Here is a 26,070-nt window from a genome sequence, read left to right as displayed (position 1 = left end):
TAAAAAAGATTATTGTTAACCTAGATTATCGCAAAAAATATATCGATAATCTATTGAATAACGCTGCACAATACAATAAACTACAGTGCTGATTTAAATTATCCGGACAAATCGAACAAAACTTGAAAATTAAAACGCGTTTTTCTCAAATTGGGTTAAGATTAGACAAAAAGTGAAGAGAACAAAAGTTGCTTAGAATTTCACCAGAATTAATATGGTGCCATTTTTTCTTCGAAATTCTCAACAAAAATTTTACCCCAAAAATGGGTTATTTTGGCTTTTTTCAATTAATCAAGAATTACGCAAAAACTAATTTGTTAATTGACAAGAAAATTATATCACAGGAAGCCTCTTACGCAGCTCAACAAAGTTTAAGAAGGGTTAAATCTCCAAAAGTTTGGGCAAATTGTTTAAAATTTATTGACTATCAAGTGAAAATTTTTTCTCTTATACTGGTTTTTGGAGATTTAACCCTTATTAAACTTTATTGAGCTGCGTAAGAGGCTTCCTGTGATAAAATTTTCTTATCAATTAACAAAGTAGTTTCCGCGTAATTCTTGATTAATTGAAAAAAGCCAAAATGACCCATTTTTGGGGTAAAATTTTGGTTGCGATTTTCGGAGCAAAAAATGCACCATATGAATTCTGGTGAAATTCTAAACAACTTTTGTTCTCTTCACTTCGCTGTATTGCTGAGGTATGTAATCTTTTTCAACCAATCAGAGCTAATCATATGGAATGCGATACCAGCTACGTCAAATACGTGTGAACGCCTATACAGCCAGGTGAAGATGGTATTCGACGATTATGGTATTCACACATTTCGCCCCTCTTAAATCTAGTGGCACATTTCGCCCCACACACATTTCGCCCCCCATAAATTACTGGCACGTTTCGCCCCTAAAATGTACATTAAGAAAGCGGCGTTAAATAACTGTAATAAGTTAGGGGCGAAACGTGCGAGGACGAAATGTGCGAGGGGCGAAATGTGCCACTAGATTTAAGAGGGGCGAAATGTGTGTGGGGCGAAACGTGGTACATTCGACGATTAGCGCAGAAGGATTGATCATGTGAACGTCGAATCACAGTTATTCTTCCGTGTCAACAATTGATTTTGGGACATTTTTGCTGAAAATGAAGTTGTTTAATTTGTTTGCGATATGCTTGTAATTTAAACAATAAAGTTCAGCTTCTTTGTAAACAATAATCTATTTTTCTCAACAATATTCGAAAGATTATTGCAATAATCTATTGCGACTGGTAAGAATAATCGATTATCTATTTTAAGGTCGCAATATAATCTATATCGATATTTTTACACCTCTGGTTGGTTCATTTTTAATTCATAGATGCTGTTTTGATGGGAACCTTTGGTGTTGCGGAATATGTCTAAAAAGCATTCGAAAGTTTTGTATTTATAATTCCGCTGAATTTTTGCAGCTAAATAATAATTGCATCACAAATTTATAGCTGTTCAATTTCAACTAAGCTTCATTTCTGAAGCCTAATATTAAGTTTGCGGAGAATATATGAATCTTATAAGCGAGAATATCTATATATTTTTAAGCTTTACAAGAAAAATTGGGGAGTTTTTCTAGGTTTTGAAGAATTTTTTAGTCATCAAAACTGTTGTTTTGGAAGAATTTTTTAACTCGAGTACCTAAAATAAAAAAAAACCTTATCTAAAAATGATTTCGATAGCCTACAAGCAACTAAAATTTCTGCATCAATTTCAGTTAACATGCTTGATTTGAAATGTTCCTGAGCATAATTACCCTTGCGATCAGCAAGGGTATTGCAATCGGGTACTACCCTTTAATAATTGTTCACAGGACTCATCTCCTGCATCCTGGATTCCTTCATCTGAAATTTGCTTTTTATGATGGTTTTATTACGTTTTTTGAATTTTTGAAATATTTTTCGTAAGTTTTGAATTTTAAACGTTTTTTTTTGGCATGAGTATTTGCGCAGGAATTTTCCGCTTTGTTGCAAGAGGTCCGAAGCTCAGCTTTGCCTCGGTTTTTTTTGTAATGAAAAACCATTTCATGGTGTATTGTTTTAAATGTGCCGATGATTTATTTAAATTCGTCGATTAAAAGATTTTAAAAAAGATTTCTGGTCTAAAATTTTTTCATAACAATCGGGAATTGAACCGGGTCCTACCTTAGCTGTTCTTAGATCTTTTAGCTTGCCGAACTTAAACGCGATGCGATTTCTTGTGACTTAATTTTGCACCATAGGGTTCTTCTGTTCTTTCAGGGCAATGTTACAAACCTTCCCCGACAATATCTTAGTTGACATCATTTCACTCCTGCACGATTTCGACGACATCTACTCGCTTTCTCTCACATGTTTTCGCCTTTATGATCTCACGCGTAAGCTGTGCACAAAATGCACCCTGGTATTTCGTGATCTGGACCCGGATGATGAAGCTATGTTCATGCGTTCGATTCTCGGCTTGTTCAATTATCTTCCTTATCTCAAAGACGTTACCTTACACTGTATAGATAACAGCAACACATTGTTCAAGCCTCAATTCACAATACCGAAAGATATTTCCAAGTTTTTCCTAGTTAGTAGCCTTAAACTAAGTGGCTGGTTTGGAATTGATGATGCTGTGATAATGGCGCTCATTTACTTCTTTCCTTCGCTGGAGTCTCTGGACGTTGAAGAGTCTTCTCAGTTCAGAATCAGAAGTTCGCATCTTGTGTCTGGCTGGCTGGCTGGCTTTCGAATGTTGAATAGTCTGAAACTCCCGGCTGATTTTAAAGAGCAGGATTCCGCACTTGTCCTAAGGTATGAATTTATCTCGATAGAAGGACAATTGAAATTGAGATCGCAAGTGTTTTATAATCGAAAACAAGATTTTTTTTCCTGTTAACAACTCCGGCAGAATTAATTATTCAACCACTAGCCATACGAGCAATTATTTTAAATTGAATTAGTTTATAGTAATTTTTCTTCCAAAAATTTTGGATTTTCGGCTAAAATGTTCTTTCTATTATTTAAATTTCCAAATTTATTTTAACTTCACAAACACTGGTTGAAAAAAAAAAACACGCGGTTTCTTCAAATTAACCTTCTTTCAAAAAGATTTTTGGAAATATATTCTACGGTCGTTAATGTATGACCAGATCCATGAAACTCACACAATTCACAGGTTTTTCTGAGGGCTTGAAATGCCGTCGGAACAAAAATTGGTAAAGCTATTACGAGGATTAAAGTTTTTCTAGTAATATTTACGTTTGCCAATAGATTTGGCAATTTTTTTACGATGAAAAATTTACGGCGAAGCAGAATTACTTATCATTTTTTTTAGTTTGCCGTACACTTAAAACACATTCAAAATATTAATGTGGCCGAGATGCAATGCTCATGTTTGCCACGACAGAGGTCTAGTTCGAGCCCGGACAGGATCTGTACTTATTTGCAAACTGAATATTTACTGCGTAGCGTATCGCAATCCTCTGGTTCGAGAACATTTAGAATATGTGCACCATAATGGAGGCGTAGGCTCGAAAAAAAAACCCAGTCAAAAAATCAAACTTTAATTTCAATCGGTTCATAATCAAGATAACCCGAGTATTAATCTAATCCAAAAAGAGCTGATAGTCGTTTGGTGAAAAAAAAACTAGTTTGGCAAAAAAGAAACAATCGTTTCGGCTGATCGGTTATTAGAGAGTTTGTCGAGCTATACGCTAAATGCTCGGAAGTATTTCGTAGATATGCTCCCAGTTTTTATGTGTTTAGGAGCTGCGAGACCAAGACGATGAAACACTTCACAAATTCTACTCTCACAGAACAAGAACCCTTGAAAAGGTTCCTCCGCTCACAAGAACAGAGCCTGCAATCACTACATTTGAAACTCCACAAACACCTGCCGTCCGAAGCATGCATTGGTCTGCTTCGAGATATTTTCAATGGGGATATTCTTACGAAACTAAAAAATCTTACGGTCGAATTCAAGAATTTCCCTTCTTCGCCATTTGGCTCGAAAGTTCTAAATATCAATCGAAAATTTAAAAAAATCAAGTGTATCATTAGTAATACAACGAATATCTCTAAAAGCTGGCATTCTGTCCTGGACAATTTACCGCAATCTGCTCAAAAATTAGAAATTGAGCTGGAAAAAGTGAAACTTGAAAACTTGGCTCGTTTTAAAGAAGACTTCCTGACAAATATTACTGTTCTAAAATGCAGCGAGACTTCAACTTTCAATGTTTGTGCGTTACTCCATCTTTGTCCCAACATTCGGTATTTGGACACTTCAGAAACGGATCTGATTACGTGTGAACCATTTACATTATCAAAAGACGTGTACAGTTCCAGCTGCTTGAAGTTCGTATCGGTAAACGTGAAAAAATCGGATGAAAAATCTTTTCACGATTTTTTCACAGATTTGTTCTACCTTTCGGAAAAAATCGGATCGAATTTGTTCACAAAAGAGAAACTCGAAGCAATGAAAAGAGAACATTTTGCGAACAATTTGTCGCAAAAGTTACCGAAAATGAAACTCAAGGCAAAGTTCTGTAAAGGAAAAATTTTGAAACAGACAGAAATTGGGAACGCTAGTCATCTGTACGTGCGAGCAAATAAAGACTGGTATCATTATGAGACACATAGGTTGGACTTGTTTCCCATGAAATAATTTCAATTATAAATTTTTGTTAAAATTTAGAATAGTTAGTTTATTAATTATTATTACATAGGCCTCTTTTTTGACAGTTTGAAGCCGCCATTATTCGTGCTAGTTGCTTGCAAGGCTTAGACAACATTTTCCACGCCCGAGAAATCAAAAAATTGCCCGTATTTCTCAATATTCAGAGGTGCAAGAGCGTTTAGCTCTGAGGCGAACAACTCTTATATTGGTCATTTCCCTGGTGGATATAAGGTCTTAACTTGCTTGTGAGCAGCCAGTTTTGTTTTCATGTTAAATTTTTTTCTGAAAATTCTTGTGGTCTACACGCCAAGAAACAAAATGTCGATTGGACGATTCAATCCGGTGTCATAAGTTCCCTCACATGAAAATATTCCATTTCTGTGTTACTTAAGGCTTAATTTGAAACGCTTTAACCTTTGTGTGGCTAATTTACTCGTCTGCAAACCACTAAAATTATCGTTGATTTCGTCTTTGCTTAGTTATCGTTGATTTCGCTTGCATTAGCAGGTGTCTTAAATAGGGAGCTAGACTTTTTCCCCTTTAAACAACTTTGTTACCTTTACAACATCTGTCGATTAAACTTCCTTTTACTGGCTTCTAATAAGTTATTTAACTCAATTTTAAAGAATTTTTCCCCAATGGTGATCTGATAATATAAAAATTTTTTTGTTCAGTTTTAATGTATTTTCAACACTTGCGAGAGAAAGTTTCTTGTAATCAGGATTTAAACTTTTCCCCATAAACAGCATTTCTTACAAATTTGTAAGAAACAGATCTTGATTTATTATCGAACCTTAGCAAATGCCAGGCCCCATCTCACTTCGGCTAGAGGTAATGCAGTTGCGTTTGCACCCTTTGGTCTGGGGTTCGAGTCCCGTCCGCACCTTGATTTTTTCAGTGTCCGAAATTAATTTTCTTCCGGGAAAAATTAATTCGTCAGTGGGACTATAATTTGTCGGCTTAAATTTTGTTGGCTTAGTTGGCACAGCGGTTTTTAAGCACTAAACTGTTTTATTGTAGTCTCGCGTGTCGTTGATTAACTCATGTACTCTGTAAATCTACTAACCCTGACTGGCTTATTTTCTGTTTTTTTTGTAGCTTTTTTGCTTAAAAAGTTTGTTTGGCCTAAATGATTTCGGCTTAAGATTTTTTTTTGCTTAAAATAAATCAGTTCGGTTCCATTCTAAAAGGTAGAAATTCAAACAATTGAATTGCACAAAATTTACTATGACAAAAATTTTCTTCAAGAATTTTTTATTTTTGATCACTGGGCGTCTAGCCACGTGTTAACGGCCCAATGAACGCTCGGAAAATACTAACAGCTTGCTTAATGCTAGTGGTTATGTTTCTGTTCTCACTTGACTTTTTCAACATCTTTCGACTAAACTTTCTTTTACTGGCTTCTAATAAGTTATTTAACCCAATTTTAATGTACCTATAGCAGCATCTAACCTGAACTGTAGAAAAAAAATTCGTAATTTTTTTTTCGGAGATCCTCGGCATAAATGGCGTCTACCTAGATTCTACTTTTTGCCACCTATATTTTTCAATGATTCAGGTTTTCTTTAGTTTTATCTTTCATCACAAGCGTTTTAAATCACTGGTTTGATGCTCAAATTTTTGAAGTTTCCCCAATGGTGATCTGGTAATAATTTAAAATCTTTTTTGTGCAGTCTTAATGTATTTTTAAGACCCGTAAACAACATTTCGTACAAACTTGTCAGAAACTGAGCTTGATTTATTATCAAACTTTAGCAAATGTCAGGCCCCATCTCACTTCGGCTAGATGTAATGCAGTTGCACTTGCACACTTTGGTCTGGGGATCGAGTCCCGTTCGCACCTTGTTTTTTCAATGTCCGAAATTATTTTTTTTCCGGGATAAATTAATAATTCAGTCGGACTATACTTTGTCGGCTTATATTTTGTTGGCTTATTCGGCACACCGCGGTTGTTTGCAAGGTAAGTTGTTTTCATTTTAGTCTCGCATGTCGTTCATTAACTGCTGTACTTTGTAAGTGTCCGAAGTTAAATTTTTTCCGGGAAAATTAACTCCTCAGTGGGACTATAATTTATCGGCTTATTTTTTGTTGGCTTAGTTGGCACACCTCGGTTTTTTAGCACTAAAAGGTTTTATTGTAGTCTCGCGTGTCGTTGATTAACTCCTGTACTCTGTGAATCTACTAACCCTGACGTGTTTAATTTCCGTTTTTTTTGTAGCTTTTTTGCTTAAAAAGTTTGTTTGGCCTACATAATTTCGGCTTCAGATTTTTTTGTTTAAAATAAATCAGGTCGGTACCATTTCAAAAGGTAAAAGTTCAAACAATTGAATTGCTCAAAATTTTCTAAGACAAAAACTTTATTCGGCCTTTTTTTTTATTTTGGATCAATGGGCGTCTAGCCACGTGTTGTCGGCCTAATGAACGCTTGGAAAATACTAAGTTTGTTTAATGCTAGTGGTTATGTTTCTGTTCTCACATGAACTCTAGTTCTCACTAGTGTCCATCTTCGAATTAGTAATTTCAATCTCACTTTCCATATGGTAGTTTGCATTGCTACGCTTTTGTTGTTTTGTAAGTGATACGAAGCTCCGCTTCGTCTCAGTGTTTAGTTTCAAGTCTATTTAATTATTAGTCCAATGGTCATTTTTGTCCAGTTGTTTGAAATTAATTGAAGCTTCAAATTCAAAATGAACTGTTCTTGACAGGCTTAAATCTTCAGTACTGTCCTATATGGAAAGGTTTGTCTGAATAAAACTGGTACCTTGTTTTCTTCATTCTTGTTTTATTATGCGAAACTTTCTAAAACTGGCTCTACTTCAATTACGACAACTCGTAACGTTATGAAGTAGCTGGAACTTTTTGCGAAATTTTGTTAATATGTATTGTGATATTTTGCTTGCTTTTTCTGTTGTGGTTTGTTCCTTTTGTAAGACCATACTATGGTTTCATTTAAGTCTACCAGCCCGGAGGCCTAACCCGGAAGTGAAATATTTCAGTTGACTAGAGCGTATATGAACAGCGCCCATTAAGCTATGACTTACTAGAAAGAGCTCACCTTGCAAAGTGTGATGCACGTGCAATTGGAACCAACAATCATATGATTTCAGGGCAACATCACTACCGGAGCACCACAATGCATTTTAATTTCAATAATAGTTTTGGTTTTTGCGATGCGCAGATGATCCATGAAAGTCTATCAGGCCTGTCTTTATTTTGTTGAGCGAAGCTCTTAATTTGCTACTCGGGGCTGTTTTTATGCGTATAGAACTTCCACATGGTACCACTATATGCTGCCGAAACCGGTCAAGCTTTGTAAGACCTGCAGCTAGAGGTCAAGTGAGAGCTAGTTTTTACACACTATTAATCAGCACCATGGTAGGGCATTGAATTGAACTCATGTTCTTTTTGATAGTCTTACAGTGAAAGCCCTACTACTATGCTAAGTGATTTTGTTTTTAAATTCAAGAGCTGACTTGATGCTTAAAATTGGGATGTTTTGTTATTTCAACAGTTCTAGACAAGGATTTAATACTTTTTTATTGTCTTTCTGATGTGCACAAAGCTGTACCGAATGTTTGCATTGCACCTTTTTTTAAGTCGAGAATGATGTCTAATTGAAAATTTTTTTTTGTCTCGGTATCTTAAGTCAGAAGTTTTCCAAAATGAGTCAGAAGTTTTCTAATGCCTTGTCATTCAATTTTAAAAACATGTTCTACAAACTCATAATTTTTGAATTTTGAATATTTCTACAGAAATTTGATTGAAATACAGTTAATTTTACAAAAATGCTGCCATGTTGAAGTTCAAGTACTTGATTTCCTGGTACTCCTCTATTCCATGAACTGACCCCTCTCGTCCCAATCCCGACTCTTTGATCCCTCCAAAGGGCGCTTGCTCTGGTGTGATCGAAATCTCATTGATTCCTAGCATGCCCACTTCTATGGCCTTGGAAAGTCTATGGGCCTGGCCATAGTTCCTTGTGAAGACATAGCTGGCAAGACCGGCCTGTACACTGTTGGCTATTTGTATTGCCTCCTCCTCGAAGATGAACCTGAAAAAAAATATATAAAAAACCAATCGACAAAACATTATACTGAGTTTTCATTTAATTTATATAATTTTTTGTAGTTTTGTCTTGATGCGTTTTCCCCTCTAGTCATTGTAAATTGATGATAAAAGCGTGTCAACTTTTTTTTTGGATTTATATTTAATTAAACTAATTTAAATTGTATTCTTTCGAATAACTCTTCAAAGGTCATTTAATTCGTTCTTAAAGATTACGGCTACCTGAACTTGGTTTCGGTCAAGTTATATTAAGAATTGAACCTGCCATATTGTTTTGATCAGCTGATTATAAACTTTGACCTAAAATAACAGCTGAACAATCTGTAAATGTAGAAAGGTTTCAGTTTTATTTCAGTTCTATCTTCTATTCAATCTTCTATTGATCATTAAGATATGCTCTAAATAAAACGCAAGTAATTGGGCGAAACATTTGTCCCGAAAAGGTCACATTTTGGGACAAATATTTTGCTCATGCATTTGCATTTTGTTTAAAGCAGATTTTAAGAATTGACAGAAGATAGTCTACCGCAATGAAACCTTTCCAAATTTACCAATTGTTCAGCTGTTATTTAAGACAAAGGCTATAATCAGGTGATCAAAATAATATAGCAAGTTCGTTTTCAATATAAATTGAACGAAACCAAATGTTGGTAACCTTAAACTTTTAGAACGATCTAAATGAACTTTAAAGTGCTTCGAAAGATTACAATTCAAATTACTTTTCACAACTGAGAGCAAAATATATATCAACTGAGAAAACGGTTCACACACTCCATCCTAATTCGAAATGGTTCCGAAATTGATTTTTCTTTCTGTTGATTAAAAACGAGGACTAAAAATTAACTGAAAAAAATTGTAATATGCTTTTTAATTTCTTCTTCGTGTGATTTTTCTTTCAGTAAACGGTTTATTAAATGATACTCCAACCACTTTTCTGATTACTTTTATGGAATCCAAATCATGAGGAAAGGGTTTCATTATGATATCACACTTAACTATGAGGTAAGAGTGGTAGTCGAAATTTTCTTTGAGGTAGTCGAAGTTGGGTGGAAAAAAGCGCAAGATACAGCAGCTCCTTCTCTCTCAACACGAGTGGTCACATCAGTATATAGCGATTTGAAGGTCATTGTGTTCTTGGAGGCGTTTTTCAGCCAAGATACTCAAACTCAACGTGAGGACTTTTTTAATTATTTTTTTTTGTCAAGCTGTTTTGATAACCTGCCCATTAGCATGTGCATCGATATACATGCACATGAAACAGAATGTAGTTGACGCGTTCGCTTCGCTGTTTCATAGTTGACTTACGGCGGTGCATCGACTAGCATAAAGCTCGACTAGCATAAAAGTTTACAAATTGAAAATCGTATCGACTAGCATAAAACTCACAATACGAAATTCAACTAGTCAAAACTAAAATTATTACAGACATTCAATGACAATATATGGCCCTCAGGATCTTGTTAACTATTCCCACTCTCCTATTTCGATTTTTTAGAAATTGAACTTCGGCTGTCACTTTTTAATAGTTTAAAACAATTTTCAGAAATTATAATTATTTTCAATTTTTATGTAGGTATTATATAAATAGTGAGTAATACAAACAAAAACAAGCGAAAATGAAAACCCAATTAGTTTTTGACATTTTTGAAATACATATTTTATCCAGATATGGCTGTTAGATACATGCATTGGGGGAATAATTAAAAAGAGGCCCGAAAGGGGGCGGGGAATAGTTAACAAGATTTAAAAAAATTATAAACAGGTAAGCATATGCAAATTTTTGGATCTACTTAATCTCCTCCCCCTTCTAGAAAAGGGGGAAATTGTTAGATCCGATAAAGTTTGTACCTTTAAACGAATTGGCCCCCCTGTTGCAATAGGAGGGTGGGAGTATCATGATGCAATCAATTTTTTCGCTTATTTCATAATTTGCGCGGCGATCAGTCTTTGGTTCAAGCCATTACTGGTCCTGTTGTGACTGATCATGCCAAAAGGAATTTAATTTAATTTTGATTGCTCAAGTTCTCAAATTTCAAGCTCTCAGAAATGCATCTTTCAATTTGATCGCAATACTATTGTTTTGTGTTTCTGAGAAATAATGCTATTAAATTATGCTAGTCGATGTTTTTAATGTTTTTAAAATTTTATGCAAGTCGAGTTTTATGCTAGTCGAGCGGTCATCTTGATTTACTACTCATTATTGTAACTTTGAACAGCATGCAGTTCGCCAAATTATTAATTGATCAAAAACAAAATTTTGATTCCTTAAACGAACTAAGTCATTGTTGATATAAAAAAGAAAATTAGGCTGATATTTTTTGTCCGACAACCACATATTATAGTAATTATTGCATGCTAAAATGCACACATGCTTATCGCTCCTGCCTTCAATTAAACATCGAAGTAATTTAAGTTTTCAGCATAAGAAGACTGCTCATATACCGGAGCAAATTCTTGATTATTCCGACGACTGCACTTTAAGGCCAATTCCAAAGAATTTTGTGATAGAAAAATTGACAAAATAATCAATTGTTTAGTTTTTTTTTAAATTGTACCCCCACACGCTTGATTTTAACTACAAAGTGGTGTATTTTAAGTCTGTAAATAAAATCCAGACCAAATAACTTCCTCAATTCAATTTGGAGTTGGGCATTAATCCGCCTTAAAACGCATTACTCGTGTTGTCAGAACGCAATATATCGCTCGTTAATTATTCACAGTTGCCAATTTTTAACTCCATTAGCTTTAGGAAAAAGATCGCAGATGATTTTTCTTTTTTTGGCGCCAGACAAAGTTTTTCAGATAGCTCTTCTGTCTCAAACGCTTAGTTGAAAAATCGAAAAGTGACCGAATAGAAAAAGAACTACACCAAGCATAAATGTTTTGCTTTTTTCTTCGAAAATCGGAACAATTACAGCTGCGTGGGTTTTTTTAAATGCTTAAAAATAACACGCTTTTAACGGTTAATAGGGGTCTTATTTGTCATACGTTATAAAATTATCGAAGGGGCGTAGTAATAAGCATAAATGACCATTAGAATGCTATCAGCATTGCTTTTATTAGATGTTCACTCAGACGAGTAAAAAAACTTTAACTTGATTCGTCGGGGAATTTGAAAAGACTTTTTCACCAATTCATACTTTGGCTGAATGCACGCTGTTTAAAATCACAAATTTTTATAAGGAAATCGTGAAATAGCGATCTATTCAGGATCCATTGAGTAATCCTCCCCCTTACCTTCCCCCGCAATGACACCATTTGAGCTATCTTTCCCTTAAACAAAGTCATTGTTGATATAAAAAAGAAAAATAGGCTGATATTTGTTGTCTGACAACCACATATTATAGCAATTATTGCATGCTAATATGCACACATCCTTATCGCTGCGGCCCTCAATTAGACATCGAAGTAATTGAAAATTTCAGCATAAGAAGACTGCTCATATACCGGAGCAAATTCTTGATTATTCCGACGACTGCACTTTAAGGCCAATTTAAAAGTATTTTGGTAGAAAAATTGACAAAATAATCGGTTGTTTAGTTTTTTTTTTTAATTTACCCCCACACGCTTGATTTTAACAACAAAGTGGTGTATTTTAAGTCTGTAACTGAAATCCAGACCAAATAACTTCCTCAATTCAATTTGGAGTTAGGCATTAATCCGCCTTAAAACGCATTACTCGTGTTGTCAGAACGCAATATATCGCGCGTTAATTATTCACATTGGCCAATTTTTAACCCCAATAGCTTTAGGAAAAAGATCGCAGATGATTTTTCACTTTTTGGCGCTAGACAACAAAGTTTTTCAGATAGTTCTAAAAACTTCTGTCTCAAACGCTTAGTTGAAAAATCGAAAAGTGACCGAATAGAAAAAGAACTACACTAAGCATAAATGTTTTGCTTTTTTCTTCGAAAATCGGAACAATTACAGCTGCGTGGGTTTTTTTAAATGCTTAAAAATAACACGCTTTTAACGGTTAATAGGGGTCTTATTTGTCATACGTTATAAAATTATCGAAGGGGCGTAGTAATAAGCATAAATGACCTTTAGAATGCTATCAGCATTGCTTTTATTAGATGTTCACTCAGACGAGTAAAAAAGCTTTAACTTGATTCGTCGGGGAATTTAAAAAGACTTTTCCACCAATTAATACTTTGGGTGAATGCACGCTGTTTAAAGTCACAAATTTGTATCAGCAAATCGTGAAATAGCAATCTATTCAGGATCCATTGAGTAATCCTCCCCCCCCCCTTCCCCCCACCACCCGTTATGACACAATTTGGGCTATCTCCCCAGTAGTAAGACGCTACAAAACGACTTCAGCAAACGCAAGTAGATGGTTAATGTGATCATAGCACGCAAGCAATTGATCGACTAAAGTTCAATTTACATGAGTAGCGAGAAAATTTTTTGAGGTGGCTCAATTGATCCTCTATCCGTTATTCAACTTTATTTTTTAAATGGGCATGCTAATCGACACACCTGCTAATAGGCCAGTATCCGTCTAATTGATTCTGTTTTTGAACAATTTATCAATTTTGATTTTATACCAAGTTTGATTTAAAAATTCGACTAGGTTTTTCAAATTTACCTAGTTATAGCAGCCAGAGGTCCAAATGTCTCCTCTCTATGTACAAGTGCATCGCTTGGAACTTCAGTAATGAGTGTCGGCTCAAAATAAAGGGGGCCCAGTGATCTGTCGACTTTCCCGCCTATTTTTAGAACCCCTCCACGCGCGATTGCGTCGTCAACGTGTCTCGAAACTTTTCCCACTGCTCTTTTGTTTATCAAGGGTCCCTGACTGTTTTTGGAATTGATAGGGGGGCCCATTTTGATATTTTTCACTTTTTCTTCCAGCTTTTGACAAAATTGATCGTAAATTGAATCCTGAACTAGAATTCTGTTGGCGCAGATGCATGTTTGGCCTCCGTTTCTGAACTTGGAGTCAGTACATGCTTGAACAGCTTTTTCTAAATCGGCAGATTCGAAAACTATAAAGGCTGCGTTTCCTCCGAGCTCCAACGAAAGTTTTTTAACCGTTTGACTGCATCGCTCGTACAACCACTGAAACATTTCAAAATTGCTGTTTTCAAATATGATTAGTTAAAAGGAAAATTCATGTTATTACACCACAGGGGCGGATCTACGATTTTACTGTTGGGGATTTTCAAAAAGTTTTCGAAATATTTGTCGACTTGTTTGTAAATCGACCAAATTTTTTTCCGAGCTTGCAGAAATCACTATGAAGAATCTATTTGGAACACAATTTCTTCGCCCTAGGCGAAAAAAAACAGACCAAAAATGACGTTTTTGGGCTTTTTTTGGAAGATTTCGACCAAAAAACAGCGTTTTTTGACGCACGCGCTCTCAGAATGATTATACATTGGCGCCTTTCGAAAACTTTAGGGTCGGACAGCCGAAAATAGTACTCAAGGGGGCCTTGGTTGGTCAGGGTGTCAAGTTGTTTTTGACAGGGTGTTAGTTAAAAAGCAACCCCCCTCCCAATCCGCCGCCCCCACCCCTAAATCCGGGTACCCTTACACCATATCATTATCGTTTTTTTTTTGCTGTCATGAAATTAAAAAAAGAAAAAGCCGTTTGATTTTTTATTTTTCATCAATTAATTCGAATATGAAATTAGGGAGGCAGCAAAGGCGTGATTTTATTTGAGCTCGAGATGATGTTTTTCTTTTTTTTGTTCAATTCTCAGATAACTGACGTAATAATTTAAATAATATAAATATATGGGGATTTTTTAAAGAAATGAAACGTATTAATTTCTTGCCTTTCCTGCTACTGTGGATCCTGTGAATGAGAGTTTCCGGACCAGTGGACTGTCACACAACACCCCAGACACCCGTCGCATCTTGTCACGACTGCACGTGACTACATTGAACACACCTGCAACAGATGCCTTGATCTGATTGGTACACCTAGTTAACCAATCAACCAAATGGAACTCTTTATTATATTCTACCAGCTTGTTCAATTAATAAAAGGGGCGATGGGTAGGTGGGGTGGTGTGGGAGGGTTGCAGATTGGAGAGAGAGGGGGGGGGGAGTTGTACGTTCTTTTCCCTGCAGGAACTCAGCAGCCTGAATATCCAGTCTCCCTGTGCTATTCTTAAGACACCCATTTTTGGCGGACCAGCCCTTCACTTTTCTAGAAGCGCTTAGACGCGAAATGTACTATTTTAATTTCCAAGCCAAAAAAAGTTTTGTTGCTCCTTTTTTTTCCGTTGATGTCAATAGAGCTTGGAAAATCAATTTTGTTGACCTAAACAAGCGCGACAAAAATTTTTTTTTTTGTGAAAATCTGGCAAAAAAACCCTACATGAGCCAAAATTTGTCAAGCAAGGGATTGTGCGCCTCTCTTGCGATGTTTCAAACATATTGGTGCACGCATCAGTTTTTGTGTAGTAAAATCTCTAAATTTGAGTTTAAACAAAACTTATAAGAAAAACGTTTGAAAGCTTGTTTAGTTTGTCGAAAAAAAAAACGTTTTTAAGAAGTAAAAAAAAACAGAAAAAAGTATAAACTTGTCAGCTGACCCGGTGGAAATCCAGCTAGGTTGATGAGGTGTGCCAGAGCGAGTGCAGATAGGGGCGTGTCCTCTGCTGGTTTGACGATGACACAGCAACCCGCAGCCAGGGCGGCGGCCGCCTTCCGCGAGATCATCTGCAGGGGCGCGTTCCACTGGAAAGCGACATGAAATGTAGCAAACATCAAACCTCATTCAATTTAGTGTTGTATCTTTTTTTATTCTAATTTCACCTTGAAAACAGTCTTTACCCACATTCTTTAAGCCTCACTGACGCAGAGGAAAATCAATAACTCAAGTTATTAGTGAATAAGCAAAACATATTTTACGCAGAACTAAACAGAAAGCACATGAGCTAAATTGAAATTCCAAGAAACACAGTAGCCAGGGGCGGATCTAGGATTTTCTCGAGGGGGCGGATTTTCAAAAAAAATTTGAAAATTTTGACGACCTTTTTTTTTAGGTCGATCAGATTGATTTTCCGAGCTCTCCCAAAGCAGTAAAAAGACCCTGTTTTGGCCAAATTTTCTGCGCCGCAGGCAATTTTTTGAAAAAACAGGTCAAAAAAGCCGTTTTTGGGCACTTTTGAAATATTTGACAAAAAAAGCGTTTTTTTTGGCGCGCGCTCCCCCTCAAAATTAGTATATATTGGCGCTGAAGGTGCCTTTAGAAAAAATTTAGAGTCGGTCGGCCAAAAATGGATTTCTTAAAAAGTACCAAAGGGGGACCCTTTGGGTTGGCAAGGGTTCGAATCCCTGAAAGGGGGGCGTCCGCCCCTGACTACCTATAGTTTTTTAGTTTTTTTTTCTTTAACAAGTTTGTAGGGTAGTCACCTTATAAAAGATCATATTCTATATTTTACGAAATTTTCAGAAAAGTAAAAATTCGACTTTCTTGCAAAATAAAAGAATAATAATGACTAGGAGATGTTTTTTGTATGAGCCACAGGCCTAGCCCGAAGGCTAATTTACAAGTTTAATCAAGCTATGGCAAGTTTAATCAAGCTATTACAAGAAAAGAACACGCCTTGAAAATATCAGCGCATGGTCGGTTCGAACTTTCAACCATACGCTTGCTGGGAATCATCACTACCGATACGCCAGAATGCGATGAGGGAGCCGATTTCAACTTAGTAATAAACTGACAGTTTTTTTTTTGTATTTGTAAAATAAGAATTGTGAACTACAAGTTTCAAAAACCCGTTCGATATGTGCGACTTATTACATTCACTGTCGTTCGTAAAAAACTGTTTCTTCTTGTAATTACCCAGATTGACTAAACTGTTCTAATCATACAATTTTCATATTTTAAAATGCTTCTTGTCAAACAATTTTAATGTCTTTATGGGTGCAAAAAAAATCAAAAAAAATTCAGCCAAATAGTTTTCTACACAAAAAACAATGTTTGAGCAGCTTTTTATCTGAATACTAGTTTTTTGAGTTTTTGTCAAAAAAATAACCTTTGTTTTCTCTAATAAGAAATACCATTGGTTAAAGGAAAACAACTTAGCCTGTAAACAGCATTCAGAATTTTGCTATTAAGTTTCATATTTGTTTTCACTCAAAATAACCAAATAGTAACTTGAAAATGAAGCCGCAATGAAGCTTTTACTTCAAAAAACCTAGTGGTTGAAAATCTTTTGAAAAGTTAATTCTGTACTTTTTTTACTCATGCGTGAAAGTAATTATTTTTTTCGGAAAAAAATTAGCTTGAGCATAGAATGATTTCCCGAAAAATTTTCAAGTTTTTTTCAAATTTTTGTAAACTGTATTTTCTTGGTGCCATGTAACAATGCTCATTCAATCAATTGCATTTATGGAAGTCGTATAAAAGCAGTTTTCCATAGATTCCAATGAAGTTGTGAAAGCATTTCCGTAAACTCCCAAAGGTATGTAAAGTCACAAACCCATTGAGTTGTACGATCATCACTTTCCGTGAATTAAATTTAACCAGGTTTGTAATAAAAAGACTAAATTTATCAATTCTACTGTTCAAAATCATAATTAAGTAATAACTCGAACAAACCTTATCAATTTACATGTATGATGAGGGTGGCTACTCCAATTGGATCTTTTTGCTACAAAGTTTTTTTGTAATTTCAAATGTAGTGATAAATGGGTTGTTATTTTATCAATTCACAGGAGTGACCAGGGCGACCTATTCGATTAGGTCTTATTTGTTATGAATTTTTTGTATTTTATCTTATATTAAGCGATGAAGTGATATTACATTTGCGATAAACAAGGGTTTTGCAACCGCATTACGAAACCAAACTGGGCATTCTGTGCATTGTAAGCGAATTCCGCAACAGGTCAAAATCAGATTTGTTGCGAAATCCGCAACATTGCTACTTTTCTTTAATCTTCTTTGCTGTTTTGGATTCCACAAACAAATACATAAAAGACTGTACCATTCAAAATTGCTCCAAAAATAGGCAAATTTGCGGAATCCGCAACTGTATTTGCGGAATCCAGAACAATTTGTGAAATCCACAAACAAATAATAAGACATGTTTATTTACATTACAATGTAAGTGAAATCCGCAAATGTAAGTCGAATTCGCAAAATTTGTATGCCGAATCCGCAACTGTAAGCGGAATCCGCAAATTGTAAGTGGAATCCGCAAATTGTAAGTAGCATCCGCAAATTGTAAGTGGAATCCGCAAATTGTAAGTGGAATCCGCAAATTGTAAGTGGGATCCGCATTTTGTTTGCGGATTTCACTTAAATTTGCGGATTCCACTTACATTTTGCGGATTCCACTTACATTTTGCGGAATCCACTTACAGTTGCGGAACCCAAAACGACTAGCTATTTTTTATTGTTGCTGAATCCGCAACAAAACAAATGCGCCGACAAAATATACGTTACAGGTATTTGTTCGCGGAATCCACGAAGTTTTTGTAAGTGGATTCCACTTACATTTTGAAACATGTTTAAAGATTTGTCTCTGGAATCCAGGAACATACAGACACAAAATTGTGCGCCTATCCAGTGCACATTTTGGTCTCGTAATGTGAGAACTAGACTTTCACCCCCCCGTAAATATCGTTGTTCACAGGATCTTCCAATCTGTACATTTGTCAATCAATAGACGAATTTTGAGCTTTTCAGCTTTTAAAATACCCGTTCTTTTAAAAAACCCGGGTATTCATTTTTGTTTTTTTTAAAATCTTTTTTCTACTTTATCGGTTTCAAAGCTTTCGGCTTATATTATATCGGTTCCATAGCATCTTTGGGCATCGTATGAGCAAACAATTTTCCTGAGTACGAGTGTGTATGTTTTGAAGGATGGGACTTTGTATGTTTTGAAGGAGAAGTTTTTTGAGAAAACATTTTTTCAGCTCAACGGGTGTTTTCTCAAGTACTGTGGGCTTTGTTATCGCTTCCTAACTTTTGTTGCGATGCTTTTTTTTTCTCAAAATGAGGTTTTCATAACAAATTACGCCAAATATATGAAAATAATGGTAGATCTAGTTTTTTTGTTCAAAAATTTTTTAAAATTTTTTCGACAGCAGTTTTCCTTCATTTTATGCTCAATAAATTGCTAGGCTATGTTTGTTTCGTATCGCATTTTTTGTGAACCTTTGGTTTGCCTCTGTGTACATAATAACAACTCACAGGAATTTCAAGGGCGGCGATTCCGATTGAATCTGATTTGTAAAAATTAGCTTTTTAAATTGTAATAAAGTAAAAACTGGCTTGTAAGTACTGTTAACTCACAGGTGTGATGAGGGCGGCGATTCCGATTGGCTGCCTGAGGAAGAGCAGTTGGCTGTCTTTCTTCTGCACCCCCAACATGCACTCCCCTCCCACCCTCTTCGCCTCCTCCGAGTACCACTCGTGGAACACATTCGCCTTCACAATCTCCCCCCGAGAGTCAGATAGAGGCTTACCCTACTCACACACACGCACACTTGTTATTTAAATAACATTTCGCCAATTTTCTTCTGAAAAAAAATTTCAATCGACAGTTTGGTGTGCTTAGAGAAATGCTTAGAAAAAACCCAGCTCATGCAATCAGGAGCAGATAAAGCAGTTTTAGCGGAAATGGGGCTCAAAAAATTTGGGTAATTTTTTTGTGGAAACTTTAAAAGTTTTCGAAAGCGCTATCCAAAAATACTAAAAATATTAGAAATATTAGAATGGTCAAGTGAAATAATTCGCATTCAGTCCTTCTGAGATGGGATTACCAACACCCCCCCCCCCCCCCAAGTACCATTTTTTATCATACATTACCCCCTCTAGAGTGACAAGTTGGGTGAGGTGGTCGGTGTTGGTGGCCACCAGGCCGAACAGCTTCCTAAGCAGACCACTTCTCTCCTTCAAAGTACTCTCTCCCCATTCCCTCTGAGCTCTATGTGCTCTCTCAATCGCCTCCAAAGTGTCAACCTCATCCATGTCAGGAACTGATCTACACAAATAAATATCAACTGGCAATCCACTGCAGAATTTTCTGCATTCTAAATGATTATCTAATTTTTAGGCTAGAAAAACACCTAAAAAAAATTGATCAGTGAAAAATATTGTGAGATTTCAAGTCACAACTTCTTTATCATCAAGAAACTCAAGGCAAAATTTAATGCAGAACTTCTTTATCATCAAGAAACTCAAGGCAAAATTTAATGCAGAGCTCAAAATATTGATCAGAGTGGGTAAAATTAGTCTTTTACAGAAACTTTATTGAACATATTTCGAAGAAAGCTCCATAAAACACAATCTTTTTCGAAAAGTTACATATATATCACCAAAATTCCAGAAAATAAGTTGCTCCAGCAGTAAAGGTTTAAAACAGTTAAAATAGTGAATTAGACACACTAAGCGTTTACAAGAAAACAGCAACATAAGAGTAGGACGATTAATCATAAATCGATTAAGTTTTGTTGTCGAAAAATTTGAAAAGCAGTATTTCACACAGAAATAAAAAATTACCGGTTATCTATTCTATAGGATAAGGATATGACCTGGAGATAAGGCTGATTCAGCGATACACAGATGATACAAAAAAAATCAATCAGATTTCGAACATAACCCTAACTTTTTCCAAATGTTTTTTCATAAATGAATCAAACGAAGGACTTTTCTAAACAACTAGCAGAATTTCAAAAATTTGTATTTTTCAAAGCTCGAATCTTGATACAATCGTAAAACGATTTCCAAAAATTAGAGGATCATACCGAGTCAAGTACCGGGTATCGTTTTTTAAAACATCAGAAAAAACTCAGAAACTCAACGGCTCATACAAAACAAAAGCATAAGAGTGATATCATCAGAGCCAAAACTTAGCGGGCGTCTTTTGTACAATTTATATGATGAGTTAAAAAATCAGCCAACTCAAAAATTCAGAAAATCAATTTAAAAAAAGTATCAACCAACACTCGATGGAGACTCGAAATGAGAAAAATACAAAATTGAGATAGAAAAAAAACATTTGGCTTCAAACCAGAAATTGTGAAAAACACAAAAAAATTAAAATTAAAAAACAAATCAGTGCAACGCTTTAGAGAAGAAAACAACTGAAGTAACCAGTTACTAGCTTTATTCAAATTTAAAAAACGAATAGAAGAAATTACTGCATAGCAGTTTGTTAAATACATGAAAGTAACAAATAAAGGGAAAAAACTCATTAACAACAGCTGCGAACTTTTTTGAAAAGTTCTAATAAACGAATTACTGCTTTTTCACAAACGAAAAAATTCAACAAATTGATTGGTTAACGGTTTATCTCAATCCCAAATCATTCAATACTGGACAAAATGAATCACTCAATTAACAAAAGTAGATGTTGAAGGAAAAAGTAAAGTAACTGGAAACAAAGAAACTGAATTTTAAAAAAATTCAGTTTAAATACTTTTTATAGAAAGCTGCTGATGGCAACCCTGACGTTACACATCCTTTTGTGGTTCGGTGCTCTTCACAAAACATGTTTGAAAAGGTAAGTTCAACCAGTTTCCTGCCACAAATCTCTCTGTTAAAGTAAAATTTGACTCGAAAACTCGCTTGTCGTTGGACTCGTAGCCGGTTCATTCAACTTTCTTGAAATTGTTCACTTTACGGTTACTGCTTTTACCAGCTGTGCCATGTACTTGTAGCCTCCATAAAACCCGCAGAGGAATATGGAGGCATTTGAGGTAGTGGACACATAACTGAGCCCATGCGGCAGCAACTAATGAACAAATTCAAGCTGGGATTCAGCTTTCAAAACGAAAACTGAAGCCCAAAACCAAGAGTAGTTTTAGTAAAATGAGTCTGAAATGCAGCAGAGCATCAAAAAATTATCACCAAGCATCAAAAAATAACCCGGGCTTATCTTTCATAAAAATGGTATAAAAAAGTGAAACAAAACATCCTTGCAAAGCATCAATTAGTTCAAATATGCATGCTTAAATAAAAACAATAAGATTATGCACAAAACCGATGCTTGATGAAAAGCGCAGGTTAGCAGTAGCGTTTAAACCTATTTGCACAGCATAGCTGTAGAAATATAGACTGTAGCTAAAACATGCGTAAAATGTCAAGGTAGAGACTTCTTAAACATGGCTGGAAATTGCTCGCTCATTTAAATAATAGATAGATGAGGTGCAAAACTTTTGAACAGAAATTATGTTTTGAAAAAGAACAACAGTTGCATTTTGTCGCGCATTTTTGATGTTTCAGACAACCTTAAGACCTGTAGCGGATCAATTAGATGAAAATTTTTAATATGTACTATATGTACTGACGGGGAGCAAGTGCCAAAAAAACGCAAGGAGGTTGGCCAAAATTTTTTATAAAAACCGGCTTAAAACGCCTTTTTGACCTGTGTTTTCAAAAAATCTAGGTCAAAACAGATTAGGTGTAGGCATTTTTTTGGTTTTCTTAGTGATGTCTCGGGCAAGCTTGAGGACTCATGTTTATCTCATAGAAAACTAACAAAAAAATAAATTGCTTTTAAAAATTAAATCTCCGTTAAAACATTTTCCAACTGTTTAGACATAGCTAGTTATATTGAGAGGCGCCAAAAAATTGGAACAGACAGAATGAATCAAAAAGGACAGTCTGCGTTTTTGAGCATCTTTTACCCAGAGTTTTTAGCTCGTTTTTCCTTTTGGACAAATGGTTGACCTAGATCTTTTAGCATTATTAACAAGGTCTTTTTCCTTAAAGTTTGATAAAACTTTGTGTAACATATTGTGCTTTTAAGTTATTGTTTTTTTTTTCGGAGGCTTAAGCAAACTTGTTGTTATTTTTTATTAAAGTAGTGCTCAATCGTTGTCTCAAATTGGCCCATGTTTCTATGTTAAGACATACAAACCTAAAGAGAAATAAGTGGTATCTGGTGGAGAAGTTTTTCATAATTTTAATCAAGTGATTTCAGAGTGCAACAAGGATAGCCTGTTACTGTGCAAGTAACACAAAATGTTCCGACGGTGGTCTTGAAAACTATAGCAACGTTTTTAAAATTATTGTTTTTTTTCGGCGCATTGTGATAAAAGGAGCTGAAAAAAGTAAGGAATTATTTATATTCGATATTCGACATGAAATAAGACATCACGCTCGCTTTATTCGCTCGAAACACAACGAAAAATCAAAAATTTTAAATTGGTTTTTCTCGACTCTGTGAAATTAAATTCACTAACTTCCAAAATGACAAAAAAGTTGTATTGTTGTACAAAATGTTTTTAGTTTCCATTTGCGCGCTTTAGCGAGCATAGTTTAACAGTCAAATTAATCTATTTTTTCAGCCTAATTTGCAAATGTTAGTAACTTTGGGGCTCGTTTACTGCTTTTTGATAGCATGTGCTTGTAATTTCGATTAGTAAGAAGCTGAGAGAGCTAATGCATTTTTCATTCATTGAGTGAACCGAAGAAAGTTATTCGTTTCAAATAATAGTACAATAGTAAAAATTCCTTCCAGAAATTTTCAGCTAAAAATCTCGCACTTTTTTTTGAAATGAATAATCTATACTTAATTTTGTTTTATGCTTCCCAAATTATTAGGCGCAAAGTTAGTATAGTTAGTTATATCCCTTTTTTTACGTGCAAGTTGTGTCTATGTGTACTTGGTTCTTTTTTGCTCGCGTTGGCAACTTTTTAGCATAGTTGAAACAAACTGGCTCAAAGATATTTCAAATTAAGCTTCGGTAGTTTAATGGTCGTAGTGTTAGAATAATATATACTTTTTTCATCATTGTACAAAAATTAACCCCGTATGGGTGTGTGAGTGTATGTGTGTGTGTGTGGAAAAGCTACTCACTTTTTGATCACTCCAGAGAAATGATTTCAAAACAACTCAACTACGTGGCGGTGGGAGCAAATTGCTTTGAGACGTTGATTGTTGATTTAGTATACTGTTTAGGATGAAAAATAATTATGTTGAAGCTTAACAAATATATTTCATGCATTGAGTTTTGGCCAAGATATTCATCATACCTTTTCCATGTCTTAATTATTTTCCTAGAAATTAGTTACGCAGTGAATTTTTGTTCAAGCAAAATCAACTGAGATTGTTTTGAGATGTGAAAAATTTGACAGACACAGCTTTTTAATTAAAATTACTCTAGTTGACAAAATTCAGCGCAACTTAAGATATATTTCGCGCTATTAACGCGTTAGCGGATGTTTAATCCGTCTTAGAAATCGTTCCAAGTTAGTTTCAGGAAGCTTTTTTGCCATAATTGATTTAATACAAGGAGCGAAATCTATTTTTTTGTACTTTTTATGGTGTGTGGGGGATGATTTTTGTAGAAAAGATTTCAAATTTTAGAAAAATAAATTTTCATTTTATTTTATTACATTTAATATGTTAATGATATTTATGTTATTACTGCTCCATAAACCTTAAAAGACATGCTTCAAATACGTCGAAATCTGGCTCACAAACATTTATTGCTGAAAAAAAAACTGAAAAAGTGGACGAAGTGAGTCAAAATAAAAAAAAGTCCATCGTGATTTGTGAAGTTAAAGTTTGTGGGAACTACCAATTAGCCATTGTTGGAATTATGACTGTTATTGCGCAATGCTTAAATTATTTGCTTAACGCGTTGACCGCGAATCGAGTTGGCTAAAAAGTAATTCACTTTTAGGTTGATGTCGCGCCTAAGTCTTTGCACTGCAAAAATTGCTTCGGATTTTCTCTGTTGAGCAAGTCTCGTTAAAAATATCGGTCGCAAAAAGTCGAGATTTTTATATTTTTGGTCGCGCAAAGTGATCCGGCCTACTTTTTTGGATCGCGAAGGTAACGACTTAATGAATTTCGGTATTCGACCTAGTTACTATTGCACGTTGATCCATTCGCTTTGCAAAAAAATGTTCGTGCTGATCATATCAATATTTTTAATGTTAGTTTTGGTTTCATTGCAGTCGTTTCATTTGGTTTCATTGTTAGTTATTTCAGTTTCATTGCAAATGATTTAAAAATCATTTGAGGTAGAAGTTTCTAAAATTGTCTCAGTGTCAAAATTACTGAAAAAAAAAGAAAAAATAGTCGCTTAACTCTTCATTTGAGACAAATGGCTAGCAACCGGATCATTTCTGGTTTTTTTTTCTGTGAAATAACGAGCATAACGAGTTTTTTTTTTCCTTACCCGAGTACTTCTCCATTGGCTGGGTTGATGACTTCGAAAGTGTCTCCACATAATGAGTCCACCCATTTTCCTCCCACGAAAGCCTAGAACAAGGAGCAGAAATACAAAAACATTAGCGTATAAATGATTTAGTGTGATAAATATTTGGAAAAAATTTAAATATTAATATGTTAAATATTTGGAAAATTTTTATTAAGTGTTCACTAGTAAATAGTAAATATCTATATTACTCGTGTAAATGAAAAAGAAATATGTATTATTAGCGTAAATATGACAAGTATTAATATTTGATTAGTCGCGTCGTCAAATTCTTCAGTCGAAAAAATGTAATCAAAGCAGATCAGATAAAAGGGAAAACTCCTCGGTCTATTCATGTTGCCGTCATCCATTTTTCGGCAAAAATTGTGGTGAAAAACCAAATTTCTAAATTTACCTTATCAAAGACCAGAGGATTTTCGTCAAAAGGACCGAATTTGAATCCGTTCATTGCTTAAAGAAAAATTCGCTGAAAAGTCGTTGAACTGTTATTGAGACAAGTTCGCTCTTAGAATGAATTGAAAATCTTTTCAGAAGATCTTTTGGATCATGTTTGATGGTGCCAAATTAGATCACGAATACAAAATGATGATAACAGTAATTTACAAAGTGCATTCACCTTACGAATTGAATGACATCTTAGTTCTTCGGAGGCCGCGCTCTGTTAAAGTTCAAAAATTCCAGATAAGCGCAATTTTGAATGACACGAGAAGTCAAGTTTAAACCTCAAATTTCAAATCTACGTGATAACTTCTGTTTTTGTATGAATTGCAAATTAAAACCCAAGTAAAAAACAACTCATATGCAGACAAGGGCAGATTTGGGGGGGGGGGTCTTTGGGGTGGGGGGATTGGAGGGATTTAGGGGTAATTTAGGGGGGAAAATGGTGGGCCTTTGGTAAAATTTTACGACATGCATTTTTCGTTCATACAAAGTTCGAGACCTTATACGCTTCATAATTTTTGTTAGTCTACATATAGGGCCTACTTTAATATAAACTGATCTGGTGCATATACAAAACAGTTCCATACAAAACAGTCCAATACAAAATAGTCCGAAAAAATCATGCAACGGAGGAAAAAAACAGTCCGATACAAAACAGTCCGGTTTAAGGTCGATAACGGCTCTTATTTTCGTTTTGAATCCTACCCTCTGTTGGCAAGCTCGCAACACGTTGGCGCGACTGCAGCGGTCACTATTTTG

The 26,070-nt window shown here is 35.2% G+C and overlaps 2 protein-coding genes across 2 annotated transcripts; one reads left to right on the top strand and one right to left on the bottom strand.

The window, feature by feature from the left end:
* Positions 1-2,263: 2,263 nt before the first annotated feature.
* Positions 2,264-4,679, top strand: LOC134851584 (uncharacterized). Its single transcript, XM_063867726.1, has 2 exons — positions 2,264-2,796; positions 3,751-4,679. The coding sequence occupies exons 1-2, from the start codon at positions 2,264-2,266 to the stop codon at positions 4,646-4,648; spliced, it is 1,431 nt and encodes a 476-aa protein (XP_063723796.1). The 3' UTR covers positions 4,649-4,679.
* Positions 4,680-8,399: 3,720 nt separating this feature from the next.
* Positions 8,400-25,459, bottom strand: LOC134851214 (glutarate-semialdehyde dehydrogenase-like). The gene is made up of 8 exons (XM_063867197.1): positions 25,265-25,459; positions 24,832-24,914; positions 19,505-19,679; positions 18,989-19,162; positions 15,276-15,420; positions 14,511-14,626; positions 13,317-13,789; positions 8,400-8,711 (listed from the first exon to the last, which is right to left on the bottom strand). The coding sequence occupies exons 1-8, from the start codon at positions 25,316-25,318 to the stop codon at positions 8,438-8,440; spliced, it is 1,494 nt and encodes a 497-aa protein (XP_063723267.1). The 5' UTR covers positions 25,319-25,459; the 3' UTR covers positions 8,400-8,437.
* Between the last annotated feature and the right edge of the window lie 611 nt (positions 25,460-26,070).

This window comes from Symsagittifera roscoffensis, chromosome 7 (assembly GCF_963678635.1).
Source record: "Symsagittifera roscoffensis chromosome 7, txSymRosc1.1, whole genome shotgun sequence".
In the NCBI taxonomy this organism is placed as follows: Eukaryota; Metazoa; Xenacoelomorpha; order Acoela; family Convolutidae; genus Symsagittifera; species Symsagittifera roscoffensis.
This window is presented reverse-complemented; position numbering and strand designations above follow the sequence as displayed.

Excerpts from the sequence above, each read along its gene's own strand:
- LOC134851584 (XM_063867726.1), top strand. The coding sequence starts at position 2,264 with ATGTTACAAACCTTCCCCGACAATATCTTAGTTGACATCATTTCACTC. Across the intron at positions 2,797-3,750 it reads GATTCCGCACTTGTCCTAAG|GAGCTGCGAGACCAAGACGA; the intron begins GTATGAATTTAT and ends TTATGTGTTTAG.
- LOC134851214 (XM_063867197.1), bottom strand. The coding sequence starts at position 25,318 with ATGAACGGATTCAAATTCGGTCCTTTTGACGAAAATCCTCTGGTCTTT. Across the intron at positions 14,627-15,275 it reads CCTAGCTGGATTTCCACCGG|GTGTGTTCAATGTAGTCACG; the intron begins GTCAGCTGACAA and ends CATCTGTTGCAG. Across the intron at positions 13,790-14,510 it reads GATCCACAGTAGCAGGAAAG|TGGTTGTACGAGCGATGCAG; the intron begins GCAAGAAATTAA and ends GAAATGTTTCAG.